The sequence below is a fragment of the Haliaeetus leucocephalus genome, unplaced genomic scaffold (genome assembly GCF_000737465.1).
Source record: "Haliaeetus leucocephalus isolate CR32 unplaced genomic scaffold, Haliaeetus_leucocephalus-4.0 Scaffold92, whole genome shotgun sequence".
Classification (NCBI taxonomy): domain Eukaryota; kingdom Metazoa; phylum Chordata; class Aves; order Accipitriformes; family Accipitridae; genus Haliaeetus; species Haliaeetus leucocephalus.
In genome coordinates, this window is record NW_010972528.1 from 12094806 (window position 1) to 12118575 (window position 23770).

Here is a 23770-nt window from a genome sequence, read left to right on the forward strand (position 1 = left end):
CACTCAAACTCTAGGCACGACTGCAGCAGCAACCTAAATACTAACATGCTGAGCCTGGTTTTAAGGCTGTGCGTGGCAGGTGGCACACCATGGAGTTGTCACACTTCATCCTAGTGAACTCCCAAGGACCTTTTCTCCTGGTCTTTAAAGGAAGGCCTCAGAGTTAGGCCTACAGAAGGGTCTAATACCTTTCTCTGAATTGTTCTGCACCTTGGACAGTTTGGCCCTAAATGTACTGAACACGAGAAAGAAATGAGAGTGGAAGGGTTACTGCTAACTTGACAGAAACACCTTCAGACACCTATTCTCAACTGCAAAATGCAAGACTTGACCTGGTGAGGCAGCTGGAGCAGGGACAGAGGAGGGACCGTCAGCTACAGAGAACTTTCTGTGGTTCAAGCCATACAGCTGCTCGCCTGCGCTCACTGCCTGTTTGCTCCAACCCTCTCCGCTTCGCCTCTTTACCTCAAAAGACCTTAGTCTTTTAGGAACTACTTACTTCTTTGCATTTATTCAGCACCTACAGCAAACGGGGACCCATTCCTGGTAGGCTCTAGGAAGCAGCTGATATCTTCATGATCAATTAAAGGATGTTTTATTTGCTTGGCACCTGGGCTTACTTCTTTGCCTGAAACGTTTTTGACTGTACTTTGTTTTGAAGTGTACCTGACTGTACTTCTTGCTCAAAGATTATACGGCAGTCCTGGCATCAATGAAATCTGCAATGGCTGATCTTTGATCCTGGAAGAAAGGATTTAAGAACTGAAAGACCCCATGTCTTTATGTGAAACTTGACTTCTGGGAAAGCTATAAACAGGCAAGGAATCTTCCAGCCCTAATATGGAGAAACCTCCATCTTCCATTATCAGAGATGTTAGTCCTGGGATGGAGATTTGTTTCAAGATGTTCCTCAACAGCATTTATCAGAAAAGCAATGCCTGAAAGCCAGAGGCAACACGATACTCACTCTCTTGGACAGTAAAATGCAGGACTCTGGGATATGCAAATACCCCTGAGCATGAGCTCCAACTTGAAAAAATGGAGAGATACAAATCCTATAGGGAGACCCTATAGTAATGTCAGCATCCCAAAGAGGAAAGCTTTCACACTGCACATAAACTGACTTGGTGAACAACAACTTCTGTGCATATTTGGAACTATTTTTTATTTTTCATTTTATTGAAACAAACAAACATCAATCAGCAAATATTCCCAGCTGCACAGCTAATGTCTGAATGCAATTTTGGTTCAATGGGGACTTTGGATATACAAGCTTTTTAAATCATATAAATGTAGAGATAGGGAATTGATTGGCTGCCAACCTGGCCTTACTCAACTGTTCCTTGGGAGCAGTTTGCTAGACAAAGAGATCTTTTTTTTTAAACTGGAATTTAGGACAATAGACCTTACTGATCGAGGTGTTTTAATTCTTTCTCCCTCTACCCCCAAATACTAATGTGTATAGCTTAGAGATTGAAAAAGGGGGTTTTTGCTCATTTTTTTAAACATACACAAGTTTTGCAGTAGTACCGGGAATGTTAAGCACAACAAGCTCCCTTCCTTCCCCTTCTCCTGTGACTTTCCATTACTCTACAGAGAAGACAGGGAGGAATGTTCGGACGTCCCAGAGTGCAATTGCAAGGGATGAAAATGGAAAGTATGTGATTGCTCCAATATTTAGCTCATTAATCTTAAAGAGTCTGTTTATGATCTACTGCATTAATCCAAAATAGCTTTAATTGCAAAGCTTAAAGATAAGCGTGCTTCCTTTTTATTTCTTCTCAACACAGTAGCAGATTTAATGTATTTGAGAAACTTCAACGTTTCGCAAAATAGAAACTGTATATAGAAACGTTTTATATGTAGAAACAATACTGTCCTCATCAACTAGGAATTAAATTTATAGAACTCTAATTATTCATATTTTTTAAATGCTCAAGATAATAAACCAAAAAATAAACAGCAGAAATCACTTCAGAGGCTGGACATGGTATAAATACACAGTCATTTGCTAAAGAATAAAAAAGAAGGTACTCCGCAGTAACTTCCCGAACACTATCAGACTCGTATGTACCACTGACAATAAAGCATCCATATGAGAACAAAGTGATATTCAAAGCTCGGTTAAGTATGAACGCGCTTCACGCAGAAACTGAAGCACATCACTATCTGTTGGCTTGCAAAGTATTACCTTCCCTGTTAAGAGCTAGAGCTGAGCACACAGGCATTGATTCTCATCAACACCTCTTTTTCTTACATCACTGACATTTTCATTTGCACATTTCAAAACACATTTGGAGTCATGGAGTGATTTAGGTTAGCAGGGATGCCAGGAGGGTATCTGGTCCAAACCCTGGCTCAGAGTAGGGCTAACTTCAAAGCTAGATCATGTTCCTTCAACAAGTTGTTTTCTAGAAGTTTCAGAGAGGGACTTTCAGCAAAACCAAATATTTTACATGTTTCTTCAAATAGATTTATATCAATGACAAAACCCAAACAATACTGGTCTCCCAGGTGTAACTTATGACAAATGATGGTTAATAAAGCTATTACAATGACATTGGATCTAACTTACGCAACTGGGATAAAGAATGGAGTGAGACAGGATTTGGGAACAATGCACATGTACCCTTTCAAGTTCTTCAGATCTTTCCACTATCAACAGACCTGTCAAACCTGCTCACAAAAGGGTCTAATCTACCCCTGCAGTTCAGACTTTCAACTGCTACCATGACAGTTGTCCATTGGAGGTACTACAGACATCAGAGTTGAGACCTCACACTCTGCCATTAACCATTACACTATATAGCCTTATGCCTACTGATGTTGTGCTACACCATACTTTCTTTTTCCACCACAGTTTGCTTTTTTAAGCCTGGGCAATTACAGGGGTGATGGGAGAGCTACACTAAGAGCAGTATTTTTACGATTACAGCATCAAGGACTCCAGACTTAGGCAATATCAATTGATGCTGTCTGTGCGAGCTTTGCTTGGACCCTCGGTGCTGATGTGTTACGGTCCAGTCCTTCAGTTAAATGACCATCTACTCCTTTAGATGGGATTTCAATAGTAGCAAGGCCTTTTTGATGATGCTGCCTTTTTCAGTCCTACAATAAAACTTTTAAAACCTTTTGGAGATTTTCAATGACACTCACCAGAGGAATATACCCAGTGCTACATTTTGTAATGTAGGCAGCTGGCTAAAAGACAGAAGACCTGATGCAAGCAAAACTGCGATATCCATTCATGCATTACTACAGACAGGAGAATTCACATGGAGGAGAGCTTCAGAAGTACCTCAGCCCAGTGGAAAAGCTTCCACCAGACCAACCAAAGCTTCCTACCAACCACATGATGCAAATCCACAGGAAGCCCCAAGTTCATTTAGTTCTAGGGCTACCTTATTTCCAGAAGACTCTAGCTCCAAGGCAACCACAGCTCCTGCTAGACCACTGAGAATACCTGTTCCTCATATGACTCCTCTTCCATCTGATGAAAAAGCTGGAGGTGTGCAGGAAGAGAAACAAGAGACTTCACAAAAAAAGCAAGCATGGCAAATGCACCTGAATGTTGCCACTGGGAATTAGCAACCATTCTTGCCTCAGACTCGCAGCAGGATGCTAGGCAACTTGCTTCAAACACAATTTTAAATTTTTATTTATTTATTTTACATTTGTTCATTAATAATTTTCTTTCATTTTACCAGTGTCTGGCTTGACAACCTGGAGTCTGATTTGCAGAAAGGCTGGGCACTCACAGCTGTAACAGAGGTCAAAACAGCTGGGATTTGAGCAAGAGCAATGTTCAACTCCCTTAAAAAAAATATCTCAAGTCTGATGAAATTCAATCTTGATCTTGGAATCCCAAATGAGTCACTAGCTTTTACACTAGCTTCTCCAGCCTGCCTGCCACTGCATGCAGAAGGGGAACTGCTGCACACTTTCACATCACTAAGATGAAGTGCAAGTGAACTTACTGCCTGCCAAGCACCTGTGTAGTGTTATGATGAGCACTCAGAGAAAAACTGGTGAGGATGTTGGTAATTCTGGATTCAGAGCAGGTTTTGAACAGTAGGCAATAAACAGCTTTGGGCCATGCATGGAACAAAAGGTTAAAACAAATTACTGAATAGCTGCTCATTAGCTCAGATCTTTCTGTTACATGCATTGCCTGAAGATAGCAGAGGGAGAAACAATGGATGTATCTACAAGATTTTAATTCCAATCATCCTTGGAGGTGAAATCTCTCAGTTGTCCCCACTTACTGTGTTTTGGTTTACACAGTGGAGTTTTGAAGTGCATGAGCTGAATTCATTTCAGATGAAAGTAAACAGGGAGATGTGCTCCAGGAGTGCACCTAATGTGCCTCAACCAATTCAGTAAATCTAATGAGATTAAAAAACAATGCAGAAGTGACACAAATTAGCACACTAACTTCTGGAATACTCGAAGTCTGGGACACTTGGCTTTACAAGTTCACTCTTTTTTAACAGTTCTTTTATGTAGAACATCTATGTGAAGACAAATTGCTTCTCAAATCACTGTTCTGAGTAAGAAGTAGATTATGCCTCAGCCACCAAAGTGAATGGAAGTGTCAATATTCTGCACATCCGCCCCTGTATTTTAGTTCTGTGGAAGAATAAATTTAACCCAGATGGACTTGACCGCATTAAGAACATCCCCTAAGCAGAAATGCAACATTCCTCTCTGACATTTTGGATCATGAGCCTGACTTTGTAGGAAAGAGACAATTATCCTACTGCCACACAAGCATGCCTTTTTGACTCTTTCACTTCAGCGACAAGCATCGCTGTCTTCATAGGAGATCCATGTTCAGTAGTTTCAAAATTGCTGCTTATGCAAGACTGAATATGTCTTTCTCCCCTTTTATTTTAAGCAGATTTGGTTTGTGGCAGGAGTTGTGATGACTGCACTGAATTTGGGCTATAATCCCACAGAGAGTGTTTCTTAACTTTCAGAATATATTATTTGGCACACAGAAGGAATTCTGTTCTTTCAGTTGGAAGGTAGGGAGACCCATACATGTGATTTCAGCTGTTTGCATGTTTGGACCATGCACAGGATGTAGTCAGATGAATGCTTTTCTATAATAAAATACAATGGTTTGGAGTATTTTAAAAATTATGACAATATAGACAATATAGAACTACAAACAAAATGTATTAGGAGGTCTATTGTCTCTCAGAAAGTAACTTTACTTGAGAGTCAATTAGGTTCATATGAGAGCCAAACTGAAAAAAGAAATGCAAATCTCTGAACTACACACATCTATATAAAATGTTTTAAGGTTGCTAGCAAATGTGTGTCCTTCCATAAACACAGTTATGTAACCCAGTATTTGGTTAGTGACTCTCCCTAAAGTACTTGCTCCCTATCTTGCAATGAGAAAGACTCTGGGAATCATTAACCTTCTGAAGACAACAACTAGATGTCCCCTGTGACCCTTTGCCACAAGGCATAATTAAGGCCCCAATTCTGCAGCTGGAGAGAAATGCTATTTTCTACAGTTGCTGACTCTGCTGCGTACACTCCTTCTACGCAGCCTGCCCCATGAATGGTTACTGCCATGTGAGCCAAGTCACTTGACTGTCTTTGATCTTAGGAACCCTGGGAAATGAAGACAAACAAACATAATAGCAAAATGAACAAGGGCTCCATAATTCAGAAAATCTGACTAAAACATGATGGGGCTGGGTTTTACATTTAGCGCCTCTAAACCCGCAAGCTTTTCTGCCTCCTTTTTCGGAGATCTAAAGTATTAACTTCCCGTCAGACAGGGAGAAGAGACACTTGAGAGCTGAATTCACATCATCCCTTCCTGCTCCCCTCTGTGACAGTACCCGGCTCCCCCAGGAGCAGATCCTGGTGCTTTAGTCAATGAGCTAACAAATTAGGTTTGTTCAACGAGACGAAGGAGGCTGCAGCCTCTCCCACAGAAATGGCTTTCTCTGGGCAGCAGTAACAATACATTCAGTTTGCACCAACCCCTTTGAGGGGCTCTGGGGTTTCTCAGCAGCCTGAGAAGTATGTGACACTAACCATGCTATGAAGGTCAGTGCTTCTATTTCTTCTTTTTCTACAGCAGAATATTAGCCTTCCAGGAGATCCAATGCCACTTTCAACTAGCCATCCAACAGTACATGACATGGCAGTTTGTCTGTCTGAGTGTTCAATTAAAACAGCTACACAAAACATTTTAAAGGAATTTGGTGGAAGGTACAAAGCAGATACATTTCTTTCAAAGGATTTATGAAAGCCTTTTACAGAAATGTCTTATCTCCTATGTTCCCTTTAGTAAGAAAACAAAAGAACTAAGTAACTATTTGAATAATATCTGATTTTTAAAATTATTTAAAGTTGTATACAAAACAGGACGTCTCTCTAATCCAACTCAACATTTCAGTTTGAACTGTCTTTAGAACACTGTAAATTCGTTTCAGACATTGTAAGTACTTTTCTGCCAACTACCGATTTTAAGTGTTTCATACCCATTTCACTAGTAAACAGTCTTTGGCCTTTGGTGTGTTTTTGAGAGCTCATCAGAGGAAAATATAATAATATTGTCAGATTTTTTTGCATCAGTGGACAGATGGGTTAAAAGGTGCAAAAGAACTAGGGTACAAGCCATACAGACCTAAAAAGCAGACTCTTCCAGATGGTGAAAATTTTTGCACATTGCAGGAGTCTACCCAGATCTCTAATCCAACAGAGTGTGAAAAGTCCAGGTTGCATTTCATTGCACAGAGGTACCAAATTAACCAAACCAATGAACCAGTCCATAGAACATGTGTTTAACCTGCTTTCTGTAGCCAGAAAATTCATGATTACTAGTCTCACGAACAGCATAAGTGCATTTGCACCATTCTTCTAAACAGGCAAGACAACTAAAGCATAGTGAGAACAGAAAGTTCAGTCCCATCTTCTGCCAGACTTTAAGAATCATTTCTCTGTATATGAATCTCAAACTCCCAAGGTTAGTAAAGGATCCTTGCAACTACTTTAAAGAAATACTTAACTTGGTATGTCCTTATTTTCTTACACTGTAAATAAAGTGTTAAGTAAACTAAGGAATTCTCTACACCATCCTGAGTACAGCATCATATTAGCTCTCAAGTTCTGAAGACAGTCCACAACTTATTAGCATGAAATACTGCCAAAAATGTTACATGAAATTAAAGGCGGCACTGAAACGCAAAGCAAACTATGAAGAGGAACAGGAACAAGATTCTTCAGGGGAGAAACAGCAGATGATGGAGAATGCATTTTCTTATTAAAATGGCAAAATATCTAGTCTCATTTTGCAGATAAGCTTCAAATGTTATTGCTTCCTTCCAAGCTCCTCAAATGAACAGTGCTGCTGCCAGCTTGTATAACAGGAAAATTATGTATGTTCTGATTGGCAATCCATAAAGCCCATGCACTCAAGGCCCAATGATTGAAAGCTAATATAGTAAATTTAAAGGATAAGTGTGCTTTATGCATTAAGTACATTTTTCTCAAAGCTGTTCTATTAGTAATACTGAGAAATGCTCAAGTACCTTCACCAGCGAAAGACTCAAAATCACAGCAGCAGTTAGCTCTAAAAGCATTTATTTGCTTCCCTGAAAGCAGAATCAGAGAAAAATAAGATTTTCATCAAGCCAGGCAGTTGCTTCAACTATGAAAATGTATACTTGATGAATTAGCTTGCCTGCAATTTAAAGGCATACAGTGAAGTACCCAATAGCCAGTGCTTTCTAAAGCTTTTTAAGGCTAATTGAGTATCTCTCCCAAAGATGCACACTCCATCCTCTTTTTCAACAGAAGATTTCTATTGAACTTACATGTAAAATACAGAAAATGCTTGAAACAAACCGAAGCACAACACACATGTTCACTCAAACTCTGACTTCAGTCTTTGGCATAAGCTTCCTGACAAGATGGCTGCCAATGTAAACACACACCAGAGTAACAACTGTCACCACTAGATTAAAGGAATTTAAAAAAAGTGGAAGATTAAAATACCTTTTTAATCTTATTAGTAACTGTTTATGTGCTATTTCTTTAAAAGTGGTGTATGGAAAGTGTTATGTGTCCTACCTCTATTCTCCATTAGGAGCTGTTTAAACATGGAAATTAATTTTGTCATCTTGTTCCTTTCCAGCACTTTCTAAAATCCAAACGTAATTGTCTTGACAGCCTGAATGCTGCCATCAAGCTTGTCAATTCCTGCTGACATGTACCCATCTTTTACCTGGCTTGACTGCTTTCATTACAGCCCGCGATGACTTCAGCACTGCTTCATAGATAGCCCTCTGGTCAGGAGTGAACTTTCCATTTGCAGGGAAGGTGCAGGTGATGTCAGAGCCATAGCAGTAATACTCTCCTCCCATATCGAACAGGCTAAAAAGGAAACAGAGGGAGACGAACTGAAAATTTAGTTCTAAAGAAATAGTAGAACAGGACATTTCTCTTGCTCTGCACTTAAAAGCCATCTGCATTTTGGTAGTTGGCCATATAAGCACTATTTGAATGCTGTTCCTAAGTAAAATGAGACAACAGTCCCTTGGAATCTCCTAGCAGAAGGGTATCTGCATTACATATGGCTTAAATTGACACCCTTATGGAGTGCTCTAGTCCTGGACGGAAACACTGAGAGAACATATGAAGGAAGATAAAAAGTACATAAGGAATCCACTTCAAGCTCTTCAGTTCCAGTTTCTAGGACCTCTTCTCAGAAGAAAAAACATGTCCTTTTTTTCTTTCCTGAGAAATGCTAGCATCACATAAAGGGTCTAACCTCAAAACTTAACAGAGAAATGTTAATTAAATTATGGCCTTTTGCATCTAAGTGTCAAAACACATCTGATGGTTTAAATAAAACGTCCCCAATAAAGGCTGGCTGCCACTGCTCACAATATAAACTTTCCTTCAAGACAAACTCGCCTAACACAGATTAAAGAAACAAGGATTATGGGAAGATCCACCAGAAAAGAACATTTAGTACAGTTTTCTGCATCAGAGATAGAAGAAAAAAACTCAACGTAAAGTGCTGTCTTTTATGGGGACAAAAAAACTAGTCTACCCCTTCAGAAACATATTTATTCTGTACTTGAATCAATGATTCACCACTGATTGCTCAGCTGCCAGAAATCAATCTACAAGACTAGCAAGTGGGTCTCCACACCCTTGTGAGAACCAGGTTAGACATTTGCAATACTATGCTTCTAGAGCCTGCCTGATAAGGCACTGCACTGGTTTCAGCAGGCTCAAAAATCTGCAAATAACAAAATAACCATTTGGACCAAACAATACTTGAGCAAATAACCCCCGTAGTTCATCATATATTGATTACAAGAAGACACATTTTACACGTAAGACTTTGGTCTTGACACATAGTATTTGTGTGAACTCCTGATTTCATAGGTAATGAATCAGAGTTGAAATCTGCTAATTTAAGTTGTCTTCCAACCACCTCAAACAACTGTATGAGACTCTTACCATCATAAGAAATATACTTTTCCTTCACTGTGTTTGAAAACCTTTGAAGTTTTCTTCCTCTTGCTTCTGCTTCCCAGTAGGGTCAGCCAGACAACACAAGCAGAAGGAAGGACACTCCACTGGGGCACATTCTCTGCCACTGAGTCCTAATTACAAAAGTAATTAGGAAAACTTTGCAGCATAGCTCTGTCCTCAACCAGCATACATGACTAGGTAAAGATAAGTATAAGCTATCACAAAAAGTGCTACAGCACTCAGCTGTAAATGTTCACCATTTCCAACATAACTGCCACTGAAAGCAATGGACAATAAGTAAACAAAGGCAAACATGATAAAGCAAAATAACATCTCAGCAGGGTTGGGGCTCTTCTTGCTGCATTGCATACACAGACACATACTCATGAAGATTTACTCCAAGAAATTTTAAAATCCACCCTACAATTTCCTCCATGAACAAATCTTTGCACTGAGTGCAAGCCCTGCTGAAGTCATCGCCAGCCTCCCCAAACTGGGCAAGGTTCACCTGCAGAGAGACTTGCAGGACTGGAACTTCAGGAACAAACTCGATGGTTTACAGCTGTGGAACTGCACGAGGCTTAAAGCTACAGGAGCAAACTCCTTAGGAGAATGCTACAGAGGGAACTGCAAAGCTATTCATGTATACGCAGAGCTAATGCAAACACTATATACATTCACTTAAATATGAAATATGGTATGTTAAAATGGAAAGCTGCTAATTGGAAAAAGATACACAATAGACAGCAAATGTCAGACCCACAGGGTAAAAAAAACCACGATTTGACACCAACATAGCAACTGTAAACCAGCCTAGCCAAACCTCAAAATCAGAAACACCATCAACACTGCCTAAGTTTTGATTTTATGGTTAGACTCACTTCTAAAAATAACTATAATAATACACACAGAAAATCTAAGGATACAGAAAACTAGTTGCAGCAACTAAGAATCATGTAAGAAGCTGCTATGTTCTCTAGCTTGCCAACAAGATACAGATTTCAGATTAGTTACAAATCTTTCAATCTATCCCAGACCAAACCCTTCCAAAATCACAAATCAAGTTTCATGGTGCTTTGTGGGATTTGCAGCAGTTTTGTGGCCTAACTCTGCTGCATTTACAACTGTAAGTGTCCATTCAGCATGGTGACAGTAAAGCTGTGACCAACAACTTCAAACTCCCTGCCCATGTCTGCTAAGTTGCTATGCTTTCTATATTTTACCTGAAAAATAGTTATTCCAGACTTACCACAGGCAAAATTTTAGCTATGTCTTTAACCTTGCAATTATCAGCATTTTCTCAAACCCACTCATCACTCTGTAGTTGTTAAATAGTTTTTTGAGTTACTGGAGCACCAAGTAATGGAAAAAAAAATATCACAAAGCTGATGGAACACCAAAACAAGGCTCACAAGCTAGGAAGCACCATTTGTTCAGGTTTCTTGGCTTCCAGACAAGAGGAGACATGAGAGAAGATGATCTTTCAAATTCTACCTCAGAGCACAACACACAAGCCAGCCTGTATGCTTCAGTGAAAAAGCATCCAAACCAAACTGTACGTTTGGGAGATATTTTGGCTCTTATTGGGAATTCTCTTCCATTTAACTTCAGTTGGGAACACATCCATTAGTTAAAATGTTGCCCAAGACATGGAAATAGCCCAGATGTTGTAGTTATCCTGAGGAAATAATGGGAGCCTGAGAAGATCCCAGTTTCATATCTTTGCTTGCCAGGCAAAATAAGTGGTGAAGCACATTTAAGTCAAATAAAATGCATGTGAGCTACTATCTTCTGTTGACTAACTGGAAAAAGTTTCTAAAAGCAGGTTCCTTATATCCTGGTTCCTTACAAAAAAAAAAATTTATTTTACCTCGAAATTAGATGGTAACTGCTAGGAAACCGCTAGTAAAAGAGATATTACTAATGTATTTTAGTATGCTCTCAATTGCATGTACAAAATTACCTGCCTGATAATGCAGTCTTACAAGGGTCATGTACAGAAACAACTACTTAATGTTATTTGGACTGTTATCAATGTAGCAGCAATCTAAACAAATTCCATGCACAAATGAAAATAGGCCTTACAGGCATCTTGATCTATGGCTTACCTTTTAAGAACTGTTTAATGTAGAGTAACATATGCAATAATATAACAAAATATCTCCAAACTTTATTATTTTTCCCTTCTAGATAAGATAAATTAAGGGCTACACATCTAGCAGACTGTGTATGTTGTCCATTACAAAACTTAATTGTGAATTCAGTTTTCTGTTGAATGAAGAAAAATTTAATTCCAGAACAACCCTTTCCCCACTCTTTTTTTCAGCAGGGATGCAATTGTTAGTTGCTGATCTCAATGAATGCAGAGATGATGTGCCCAAGGCTGTCAGGTTTCCGAGCAGTCTTGAACAGGAAGGTGGCCAGAGGAGCGTCACTGATCAGAGAGAAGCACGTGGTTGTATGTCAAAGTTCTCACCGATTTAGCTTGACGCTGGCGAGTCTTTTATTGCATAGCTCAATCTCTTTCAAAACCTTCCAAGAGAGATGCTCATCTTGCTTTGCATCACTTTTTTGGGAGCAAAAGCAATGAACACCTACCTGGCTTCATTTTAGGGTGAAAAGTACATGATGTATAAAGGAGGTTTAACAGTCAGAAGGCCTGAGCACTCTCTAAAAATCCCGTGTTAATGTTTCAATTTGTTTTCTAGCATGAATAAGAAGCTATACCACAAGTAAAAGACACATAGCAAAAATAATCCAAACTCCTTCTTGGAAGCATGGGCATAGCTTTCCTAAGGGAGGCTTCAGTTCTGTGTATATATATAATTCTTCCTCCCAAACATATTGCAAAATACTGCATTAACTAAAACTGAACAATGCAAAGTATGAGAAAAATCAGATAACCTGTCAGTTGCTCTACTGACAGAATGACTTGCTTACATATCATTAATAAGTTAGCCAACAGCATAAAAAAAAAGTTGCCTTCTGGATCTGTTTTAGAAGTCACCTTCAAAAATGACTAAGAGCATTTCATTCCTTTCACAGGGAAAAGGTCTGACACCACAACTTAAAATCATTTTGTACATAAAACAGTATCAAGTTGAAAAGAAGTAGAAACAAGTGTCTCATGTCACAGCCTTGCAGAAAGGATCGGCTGGACGTGCCACTCCTTACAGGAGCTTCTCAGCTCTTCCCTGGCAGGTCCCCAGCGCTGTTGGCAGCGGCCCTTCCGCGTCCAACTGAACTGGGGTTCTGCTCCCCATGCAGGGACCCAGGACGGGAGTTGGAGAAAATATTTCAAGTCTGGTTGATTTTAAAGTGAATACAGGCTTGTAAGTCAGTATGGTAACTGAAATGCTACACAACACGATGCACAAAAGCTCTTTTCCCCTCCCGTCCCTCTGAAACAATACAGATGAGTAAGATGTGGCCGTGTTACTTTCAGAGAATATTTGCACCACAAAATGCAAATTTATAGTTACATTTTTGGCTTTCAAGCCCAGAAAAATAATATGCATTTTGATATCGATTTTAGTTTTCTTAGCCTCTGACTGTGAAGCACCACAAAACACTCTGTGTAACACTTTACATTTGAAAACTGGACTATAAAGAGCCATGGTTCTTTTCTTCATAAAGCCACTGTATACTATTTTTTTAAAAATAAAGCATCATCTTCCTCTAAGCATGTGTTTTACTTTTATAGGCTTGCTGACACTTTTATTGTCAAATAATTTGAAACTGCCAGGCAATGAAGCAAATTATGGCCAATATCACAATGGGAAGCAATACTTTATTTGGGATATCTGAGCCATGTGTATGAATCGTTATGATCCAACCACTAACCCAACCCAAAGACAAGCTCTCGCAGGCATTTCTCAGGAAGCCTACAGCTACTCCCACGAGCTAACACGTAAAGCTGTTGCCTTCCTGCTCTACAGATCTGCTTGGTCTGTACACTTAGAACTGGATCTCCTCATGATAGTTATAAAAACAAATTATTCTTCTGCAGTTGTTAAGGACGCAGAGCGATGACTGCAGTGAAACCCAGTGGATCTCCTCCTGGTGTAATGCACTCCGGCATGGGGTTGTACTGAGTGTCACCTGCCTGCAACCCACGTCCTCCCCAGCTTCTGTTCTCAGGACAAAACTTTCCCTTCCCCTGAGTGGGTCTGCAAGACTAGCAATTAGAAAACTGCTATCACCATATCTCACCATGCACTCCTTGTACCTCAGAGGTTAAAGGTAAGCAGGTATGAATACTGATACACTTATACTCAGCGATGTTTACTGAAGTTTTAGGCTTTTGAGCCATTATGAACCAACATACCTATGAGCAGCCACACAGATGAACTGGTGTCAGCCCAGTCCTAGGACAGCAGCAATAAAGGTACACACAACCTTTTCCTCCTCTTACTGCAATAAGAGCAAGTCATGCCCAGCTGGAGATTTCATTCTGTGTGATCTTGCCGTACTCTGCTCTGAGTTCACAGAGAGCGCTCTATGCTTTACACTTCATGCAGCAATTAAATCTTTAAGTATTCACGCACTAAAAAAATCCAACCATTGGTTTGGTTAAACACTTCTAAGGCAATTTTAAGCTTAAGGGAACTAGGTATCAGCATTTCTATGAGTTACATCTTTGGAAACATGCCGAGTGATTTGGAAATAGGGTGGTTTAATAGCAGACCACAAGAATGAATTATAGTAAATGATATCACAAGTAAGAAAATGGAGAGTTAAGCGAAACACACTTTTTCATCCACTTGCATCTTGACTAGCCAAGAGTTATCAATTAAAAAAGCAACACCGAGCAAGATAACACCACAAACCCCAAAAAAGAACAGGAACAGTATAGTGTAAAGTCCTACTATGCTCATGAAGGTTTTTTTTCCTAAGACGTACCCTGCTGTGACCAGCTTCCATCTGACATGGTACAGAGAGAGCTTGTACTGGCTCTGTCTTGAAGCCAGGCTTGGCTCGCTGATTTAAGGCCAGCTTTTTGTTGTCAGCACCCCTGGAGTCAAGAGTAACCTTAGAAAAATGCTAGAGAATATTTTTTGTGTAGGAAATGGGGTTCTGGGTACTCACAAGAAAATACCAAGTTTTTGTTTAAGCCTCCTGTTCAAAAGAAGATCCTGTAGCCCACACAGGTAATGCAAGTACAAGAGACATGAAATGGCTACGTGACCATTCATCTAGCTGCGATTTACATAACCACGTGGCCCCATATTTTTTATTTGTCCTCAACCATGTCTTTTCATCTTGTCTACCTTCTCCATGACTTTCCCATCTTTGCTCCTCTTGCAGCACTGTCTCACTTAAGGCTTTCCCAGACCATTATAGATAATGGCAGGCTTGTCTCAACCTTTTCTCACAGAAGATGACAAGACATGCCACTAAGCTTTGCTCAGATAGGAAGAGGGTGAAAAAAACCCCAACCTATCTACATTGAATTTTGAAGGAGAGAGGATTTCATACCTGTACCTCTACAATGCCAACTACAGACTTCAGTGGCTGTAGCAAAAAATATACAAAAGTTTGAGGCGGTTGGATAAAACAAAAGAGAGCCAAACAGAAAAGCCTTCTCCAGGTGCTCGTGCCCTGCACTGCCCAGGGTTTTCTCCCACTGCAAGAGACACAGAGACACAGGCTCCCAGAAGCAGGGCAGCAGCATGATGCAGAGATGAGCAGCAGTAGGCGGGTGTGCCCCGTTCTGCCCCACTATCACAGGGAAGGTGTGCCTCTGCTCTGCTGCTCCATCCCCACTGCCCAGAAAAAATGGTTTCCTCAACCAGCAACTGTGTGCGGGAGTGTCCTCTCTCACAATGATTTGATCCAAACAGAACAACTTCAGATCCATTTATCTCACAGGATATGAAATCTCAGTCTCACTGAATTCACCAAATAAGCTGCACGTAAGAGTTGGTTCAGTAAACACCCACGTATTCTAGTACGATTTTATGTGCTATTTTCACACACAGGTTAAGGAGGAGTCCCTTGCTTACAGTATTTATCACTTGGAGAAACCTAAGACAACGGCCTTAAACTTCTGCACTAAATAAACCAGTTTCCATGATCAAATATAACCCCTCTTCCGCCCCCATGCAGTTCGCATTAATGCCTTATTAAAAATGTTTGCCAGAGCAACGAGCCAAAAAACTTTTGATTGGCATGTTCACAGCTAAATTCGCACGAGTGCCATCTCCCAGTGTTTCTACTAAGCAGAGGGATGTCTGTAATACAGAATTGCGGCATATAAATAAAGAATTGGGAACACCAAGCTAGCATTGCTGGGTTAGGAGGAGGAGGCAGCAGCAACAGAGGCTTCACAAGATGCAGAAGGTAAAGTGTCAGTACTGGCTGCTTAACACCTCTGCTAGACCCACACAGGCAATATGCCAGAGATCAGGAAAAGTCTCAGGTGAAGTTCTGACAAAAGGGTTACCTGTTTGACTTGTATTTTTGCTGAATGGGCGATTTTTTTCTGGCTTTATTATCCCAATTATTATCCATTTTTAATTGGCATATTTAATAAGCAAGAGTACTCTCTTTAGCAGAGACAATTCTTTGCTGAAAAGTCAACCTAACAGAGATGGCAGCAACCCCCAAATTTTGGCCAGTTTCCATCCGTTAGAAGCCTCCCCGTTGGAAAGGCGGTAGCTGGGGCATTCACGGCTCCGGCTGACTTGCTCAAACATGGAGCAAGGATGTCAGAGCTGCAGGGAAGAGAAGGGAGCGTGCAAGGAGAAACCTGTATTGGCAGCTGAGTACTTCCCAATCAAACTGAGGACAGCAAACCTCATTAGCTTCTCACCAGAACGTGAGATGCCAGCACAGGATAACAACAACACAGCTACATTTTAAAGTTACTAAAATTTCGCAGTTAACTGAGCCAGTCCATTTCTAGATGTCTACTGGGAAGTGGAAGGTACCTACTGGAAGTTTATTGTAGAAGCTTGATACTTCTAACACCGGCCACCATTCTTAGGTGCTAACATTTGGGCTTAAGAGCCTTAGCTTTCAGCAGCTGTTTTTGGACGCTCTGAGCTGTGTTCCCCAGCCTGGACAACCACCAGAGATCACAGGAGTAGGTGAAGCGTCAGACCTTACTTATTGATTTTTACTGTAAATACTGTCAAGTTTTCTTAGGTGTGTATGTGCGCATTCACACACACACGCGTCCATGTAAGTAAGAGGCTAACCCTTCCATTTTTTTCCATGATGAAAACTGTGCCAGTGTCCAACAGTACAGGTTCATTTAGCTTTTTTAGACATTCTATATTTGTTCTTGGGGGTGTTCAAGCAACTTCCAAATTATCCGTTCTCAAATGGAATCCACCAGACAGGAATTTCAGAGTACTCCACAGAAGATGACAACTGAATGCAAAAAAACAGACCAGACAGTTGCTAGCCTTTCCATGGGCAGGTCCAAATGTTCAAGCCAAGTGCAGAGTAATGAAGGCAGCAACTAGTATTTCAGAAAAGGAGGCTGCCCATTCCCTAGCCAAGCATGCTATTTTGCCAATAAGAACATTTGTTCCCTATTCAGAAGAAATACCTACTCTTCATGGCAGCACCTCAAGTCGAAAGTACAGTACCACAATGTACAACTGAAATCAGAAATATTCTTGCCTTAAAGACCAAGATCGGCTCAGCCTAGATGTGGAACAGTATTACACTAGAAGGACTCCTCCTGAGGCCCCGGCTCCACAAGACTTTGCCTCCACCATGGGGTAACAAGTGGTTCTCTGAACAGACACAAGAGAAGAGCCCATGCTGCCCCGAACACAGGGACTGGGAATTACATCTGGTTCGGGGGGATACACAAAGGGTGCTTTGGAGACTAACTGTACCTTCCCTCTGAGCCATACAGTGGTTTAAAAGCCAGGCAGACTCCCTCTAAAATTGTATTTTGACCTATACAACTGAGTTCCCCACACCAAGAGCAAGGAGAAAGATTTTGCTACTGAAATCCATCCAAGATAAACAACATCCATCAAGACTATTTCTATCATACTTTTTGTGTATCTGTATTAACAAAGACCACCACAAAAAGTGGATTACACTAATGGCATTTATAAATGACCTATATTAAATCAACAGCTATTAAAAAAAATACTAGGTTTTACCCTGCTTGTTTTCTTTAAAGAGACAAACACCCTAGTCAAATCAGTCCAACAGCAGCCAAAGCAACTGTACGCTCTCAGGTTTTTTCAGACTACGCTGGGAATGCTAAGCTAAAACTATGACAGAAAATACTCATTTACAGGTGACAATTAAAAAGACATTTCACATACACTATAGAGAGCATAAAATTAAGAGGCAGACCATAACACAGTACTTATAGGAAAGCTAAAATTTGTTACAGCAAACACGCTATTAATACTTAGCGACCTCTGCTTTGGTTAAAAGGCTTACACATTTCTGACACTAGGCAACCTCATAGCCTGAATTAACCAGTAATAACAGAACACATATTCAATTAGAGCAAAATTATTGTTCATTCTAGCAACTACATTTTTATATTTTTAATCAATTTTTTCTAGATTAGCATAAAATTAATATAGTCTATAGGTACAACAAAAGGAAAAATAGCTACTCTTGATGAAAATAGTAAATATTAATCAAACCAGAGGAATCAAGCCAAAGGAATTATTTCAGAAATGGATAGCCAGTTGATTTTGCAATCAACCAGTAAGTAGTAGCAATGTAGTTCGTATTATTATTAGAAACAAAACCATAACTAACAACAAGTTGTTTCAAAACTGCAGACTGAAAGGTTAAAGCTAACCATAATTTTTGCATATTATTACAGCACCAAACTTCAAAATGCATAAAAAATGCATGAGGCCAAATGAAAATACTAGTCTCACCCACATAAAATACTTGAGCATTTACATCTGACACATTAATATCCTGGGATCTTAAAAGCAGTGCTTTCAAGAAGTAATAAATACAATATTTTGTTCCGTAGGATAAATTGTTTTAATAGCAGACAATGAAGTACTTAGAGTACTTGGAAAAGGGAGGACTTCTATTATCTGATGCAAAAAGATTGGTCAGTTCCTGCTTTTTAATGCAACATTGCCCCCACCTGGACAAATGAATTTTGGTTTATAGGTTGGCATTAGTATCGCAAAACTTGATAAAACACAGTGTAAATTCCAAAAAAGAGTTTGGAAAAGAGTCACAGCAAGCTTCTATCATCTTTTGTAGTATACTTTTTTCAAGCTCACCTAAGTCTTCTACTTGACTTATTGAAAGTCTTCTCAATATTTTCCTGAAATAAATGATAGCTACTCCGTACTCATAAAAAGTCCTTTTATATTATACACTTACTCATTCCTGCAAAACAGTGCATTTTCTACAAATAATGCTGTATAATATTAAGATAAATATGCTGATATAGTTTCAATGCAGTATGTATACTGCATATGCATATTGTGTGTATATATTAAAGATAAATGCACATAGCTTATACAGAAAATGACAAATCTTTTGATTGTAGAAAACCATGTATTATGCTTTTAGATCAAAGAAGTAAAATTAGCAAAGTAACTTCTATTTTACCTAATAGAAGGCTTAGCCTTCATGAACAAACATGAACAACTGTATCTGACCAGTTCTTGCAATAAGCAACTTTCTTTTGCAATATTCTTCACACACCTTGGAGTGACCAACAACTCCAGGAAGCCTGAAAACTGTCCTTCATCTATTTTGAGTAATTAAAAAAGCAAAAGCCCTGAACACTTAGCATCTTCCTTCTCTTTTTCATCCAGAACAACCTTTCTCAACCATCTGTACTTGCAGTCAAGAAAAACTCCCTATGATGAGCAAAGCTTCTGAAACGACAAGAGGAGGAGCACTAGAAGTTAAACAGGATCTTTTCACAGCACCAGAAGTTATAATAATAAAAAAATTATTTAAAAGTACATACAAGTGCCAAATAGAAGGAAACAAACCCAAGTTTAACACAGCTTGAGTGGAATGCACATTATACTCATAAAGGCAGTGCTCCTGGAAGGCTGCTGTGCCTTTGGTCTGGCAAATACAACCTGTATCAAAACATGGGACAATCATCATCTCCTTCCAGAGAGCGCTTATTTTAGTGCCCCCTGGTGTCAATATTATTCTGATGCCTTAAATTTGCATTAGGATATCAAGGAAAGAAATAGCAACAAAAATATTCCTCAGACTTAAATTATTCTGATAAAGTCTTTTTGCAACACTAGACTGCTTTCCATACCCCCAACTCTATTTTTTGACTAAGCAAATAACAATACCTGTTAATATAGCCAAGACATATTTAAACATTTAACATAGATGCATTATGCTAAGATTGTACTTTTATGACAGGATGTGTTTGATTTTGTGACACTAACAAAACTTCCCTAGTGCTTAAAATCTTGTACCTGAATGCAATAAAACTATTTGCAGGTAAAACTTGTTTCAGTGCTATCACCAGCAGGTCGTGGAAACAGCAGTGAGCTTTTGCAGCAGGAAATGTTCTGCTTCACCAAGGATACTGTACTCTTCCCAACACTTTCACTGAAATCAGTAAGCTTAAATCTGAGACTGTCTTAAAAGAAACAGTCAAATAAAATGAAAGACATCATCTGACGATCCAACCTGCTTCCATTTAAACTTCTAAAGCTAGTTCTATTTTATAAATGATAGTCCCACTGTGAATACAAGGTTAATGCTCTCTCTCTCTCTGAGGTCTGCTGCACTTCACAAGCAGTTGATGTTGTACTCCCCTTATTTATGCTTTCACCCAATAATAAACTCTTAATAAAATTACACTCTGGCCCTCACTCCAGGGTGGACTGGTATCCCCTGCTAATTGCCCGTGCTGCACCGCGCTGCGGACCCACAGGTGGATGTACCAAAGCGTCCGTCTTCCTCGGGGTGCACGGAGCAGGCACAGCACAGCCTCGGGCTCTGCTGGCGAGGGCGCTCCGAGCGGGGACCTGCCCACACGTGGGGAAAGGAGACCGCACCACGCATCCGGCAGACCTTTGTTAACAATGTGACTTAGGAGGATATTTCAAAATGTTAAAAACGTAGAGTGCTTCAGCAGAATAGACAATTCTTTTCAGCATTTTGTGAAGCCAGAATGGACCAACTAACCCCCCAAAATGTCATCAAGTGCTTGAAGGTCAGCAAACCTGCCAACAAAAGTTGCTTACTAAGTGCTGAATTTTTGCTGAGACACGTTTGTCACATGCCATAAAAAGACTGAGACCTGCAACTTGTGACACCTGCAGAAAACCATCTCAGGTTATAGCTGTATCTGTTTCAGTGACATCAGGGGTCAGGCTTTTTTTTCCTCACATTTCTATTATTTAAGTGTGAGCCTCATCATGAAGAATCAATCTTTATTTTAAGATCATAGAAGCACTTTCTATTTGTCAAACGTTGCAGGAGCCCTGCTGATCAATTGCAATAAAACAATCAACTCCCGACGTGCAGCAATGCCAAGAATCCACAAAGGCAGGCTGCACAAACCACTAAGCTGCAAATTGAATGCAATAAACTATCATTTTCCTGAAAACCTTCTCAAAACCAAAATGTAAAGTACGCACCTCAGGTTCAGCACCTCCGATGGTTCCTACAACAAACTACCGAACTACAAAGGTGAGAAGAGACGCTTGCCTTGCCCCAGGCTTCCTCTGCTGCACCCTATCTAGTTTGATGGCCAGTGTTCTCCTTCCCCGATAGCCATGGTGTGGCTCCATGCTACTGCACTGGTAGGGCAGGGGTAGAAGACAGAAGGGAGGACCCAAGGGGATTTGCTTCCTTCATTTTTAAGAAAGCAGATGCTTTCATTTTTCAGAAGGCAGATGCTGATTTGTTGAGACCAATGCTTTTTGCAGAAACACACTGGCTTTGACTGAACTTTTCACGGATGCTATTTCCCAAGGTCAGGTCATAACTTCCAGCCGAAGCCAGAGATCAATTTGAGGAGAGCTGAAACCAAAGGTTTCCGTCTCCCATGAGGGTTTTCTAACCACTGAGCCGATCTTTTTCCCGAGTGCAAACAAAAGCAAAATAGCTGCAAAAGGAGAGATCATGAGACACTTGCCCAGGAAGAATGAGTAATGCAGGGGACGCCATTGGATGTACTGGAGCCCCAGGTGCTCATTTGGTTTTGATTTCTTGCATAGCGGGAAGTTGGATCTCTGCTCCTTGAATTTACTTGGGTTTTGGTTTGGTTTTTTTTTTTATTCTTGATTTGCAACTTTTAATTTCATTCTACTCCCCACCAAACTTTGAAAGACTTTGGTTATCCAAACTGGATTGCGGGGGCTGGGAGGGTGGCTCAAAAATGCCTGGAAAATTTGGTTTGGTTACTTTCTGGCTCTGGCCTTGATGGCGGCCTCCTGTGTACAGGGCAGGAGACTGCAAACTACAACAAGCACTTTTGCTTATGCTTCCACTTTTCTTATTACAAAACGTAATTACAGCCTCCCTACAGAAACAGCAGGCATCTTGGCACACAATGAGTAATGCAATACCTTGGGATAATGCACTAAAACCTCAGTCTTGGGTGCAGTTTCTATCCAAGCTGTCACAGGTTTAAGATGACAGAAGAAAATCAGTATTTGTATGTTAGCCTGGCTGTAGGTCATCACTGCAGGCCCTGATTTGCAACATTCTGAGTAGAAGATTTTATGCAAAGGTAATACCAAGTGAAAGGGTAGAGTACCTAGAGTTGTGATTCACCAGGGTGGTCAGCCTACCCATTTATGTGCATGACCTTTTTGACCATGGAGATAATAGACACTTGCTTAGGAAAAGCGTTTGGTTTAGACCATATTGATCATACTATTTAAATGTTCACCACATAGATGTTACAATACATGAATTATTTATATAAAACACTGACTTGCTGTTATTGCAATATTTACTTTTAATATCATATCAGTTAAGTGCACATATCTATTGAATACCTAAACTTCCCTAAAAATATTTATTTCTATGTCAATCATAATACTTTGTGTTAGTTAGCTATTTAGTTTGTAATATTTAATAGACTGAAAACGACAGCCCTGCTTAGCAATACAGTCCGTATTAACAAGAACCGTCAGAAATTTTCTTTACAGTCCTTGCCTTGCATCTTTTGGCACAGAAACTGTACGTGTAAAAATGTGGATTACGATGCAGTATCAGTGATCTAATTCCATACCAGTTTCTTATAGAAGCAATAAATCCATTTGATGTAGATTAATTTTCAAAAAGGAACATCACAAAACCAGGCTGTTCTAAACCTGCCACAGTTTTTAAAGGAGTCAGAATAACAGTCTCAAAAATAAAAAAATTTAAAATGCAATAGTACAAGTATTTTTGCCTATGATCTCCTGTTGCTGCTACCAAATCCTTGTAACTCATATTCTTAAAAAAGCAAACAAAGCATGCACTTCAGTGTTTCAAAGAAGCAAAGCACTAGTCTTCCAAATGTATTTTTTCCTAACATTCAGGTACTTTGTTGACTTATTTACTAACACTTACTGCACTGCACTGCTTTGTACATAAAAAAACCTCAGCAGCACATTTCTGCAAAACTCTTGAATGTTAGTCATATCCGCTAAATAATGTTAAGAAAAAGACATGAAATTCTACTGAATAATTTAATAAAAATCATACCACGTACCCAATCTTCTGATTCTATTACATACAAGTATAGGAATTGTTAAATTAGATTTATACCAAAATACTGGCAGAAGCAGAAATAACCCTTAAAACACTTCTATCTCTTTTTCACCAAAAGTAAAGCCCTTTTTCCTATGTTCAGGGCTTCCTAAGATTATCCAACAGAGGGCTCCCAGTAGCTATTAAAAAGCTTAATTGAGAGCCAAATACACAAACTCTAACATATACATACAAATTAGCATACTGTCATTTTAATAACCTGTTCTGTATGCACATACACGCGCACCTATACCCACTTTAGAAATTTGTAAAAGCATACAGTAAAACCACCCAGGTAGTGCCTTGTCATAATTTGTATGCTGCTAAAGTAGGCTAGCTCAAGATTTTTTCTAAACCATTATTTTTAACTGTGGAAAATGAGTGTCTTTTTAAATTGTCTTTATACAAATGAAATTACATTTTCTTATCATTTCTTTACTCCCACTTGAGAAAAATAGTACAAAAATTATTTGGAGCAAAGTTTGGCTGCTACCTGAGTATCAACCAGTGCAAGGGGCAAGGGCAGGGACTGAAGCGCGGGCGGGTGCTTGTGCACACAGAG

At 39.7% G+C, this 23770-nt stretch overlaps 1 protein-coding gene across 1 annotated transcript in view; it reads right to left on the reverse strand.

Annotated features, from left to right (window-relative positions):
- PEPD (peptidase D) overlaps positions 1-23770 on the reverse strand; it is a 145576-nt gene that overhangs the window by 30504 nt on the left and 91302 nt on the right. The window contains exon 12 of the mRNA XM_010585121.1: positions 8255-8403. Within this exon, the coding sequence (XP_010583423.1) occupies positions 8255-8403 (149 nt within the window). The remainder of the gene's footprint in view (positions 1-8254; positions 8404-23770) is intronic.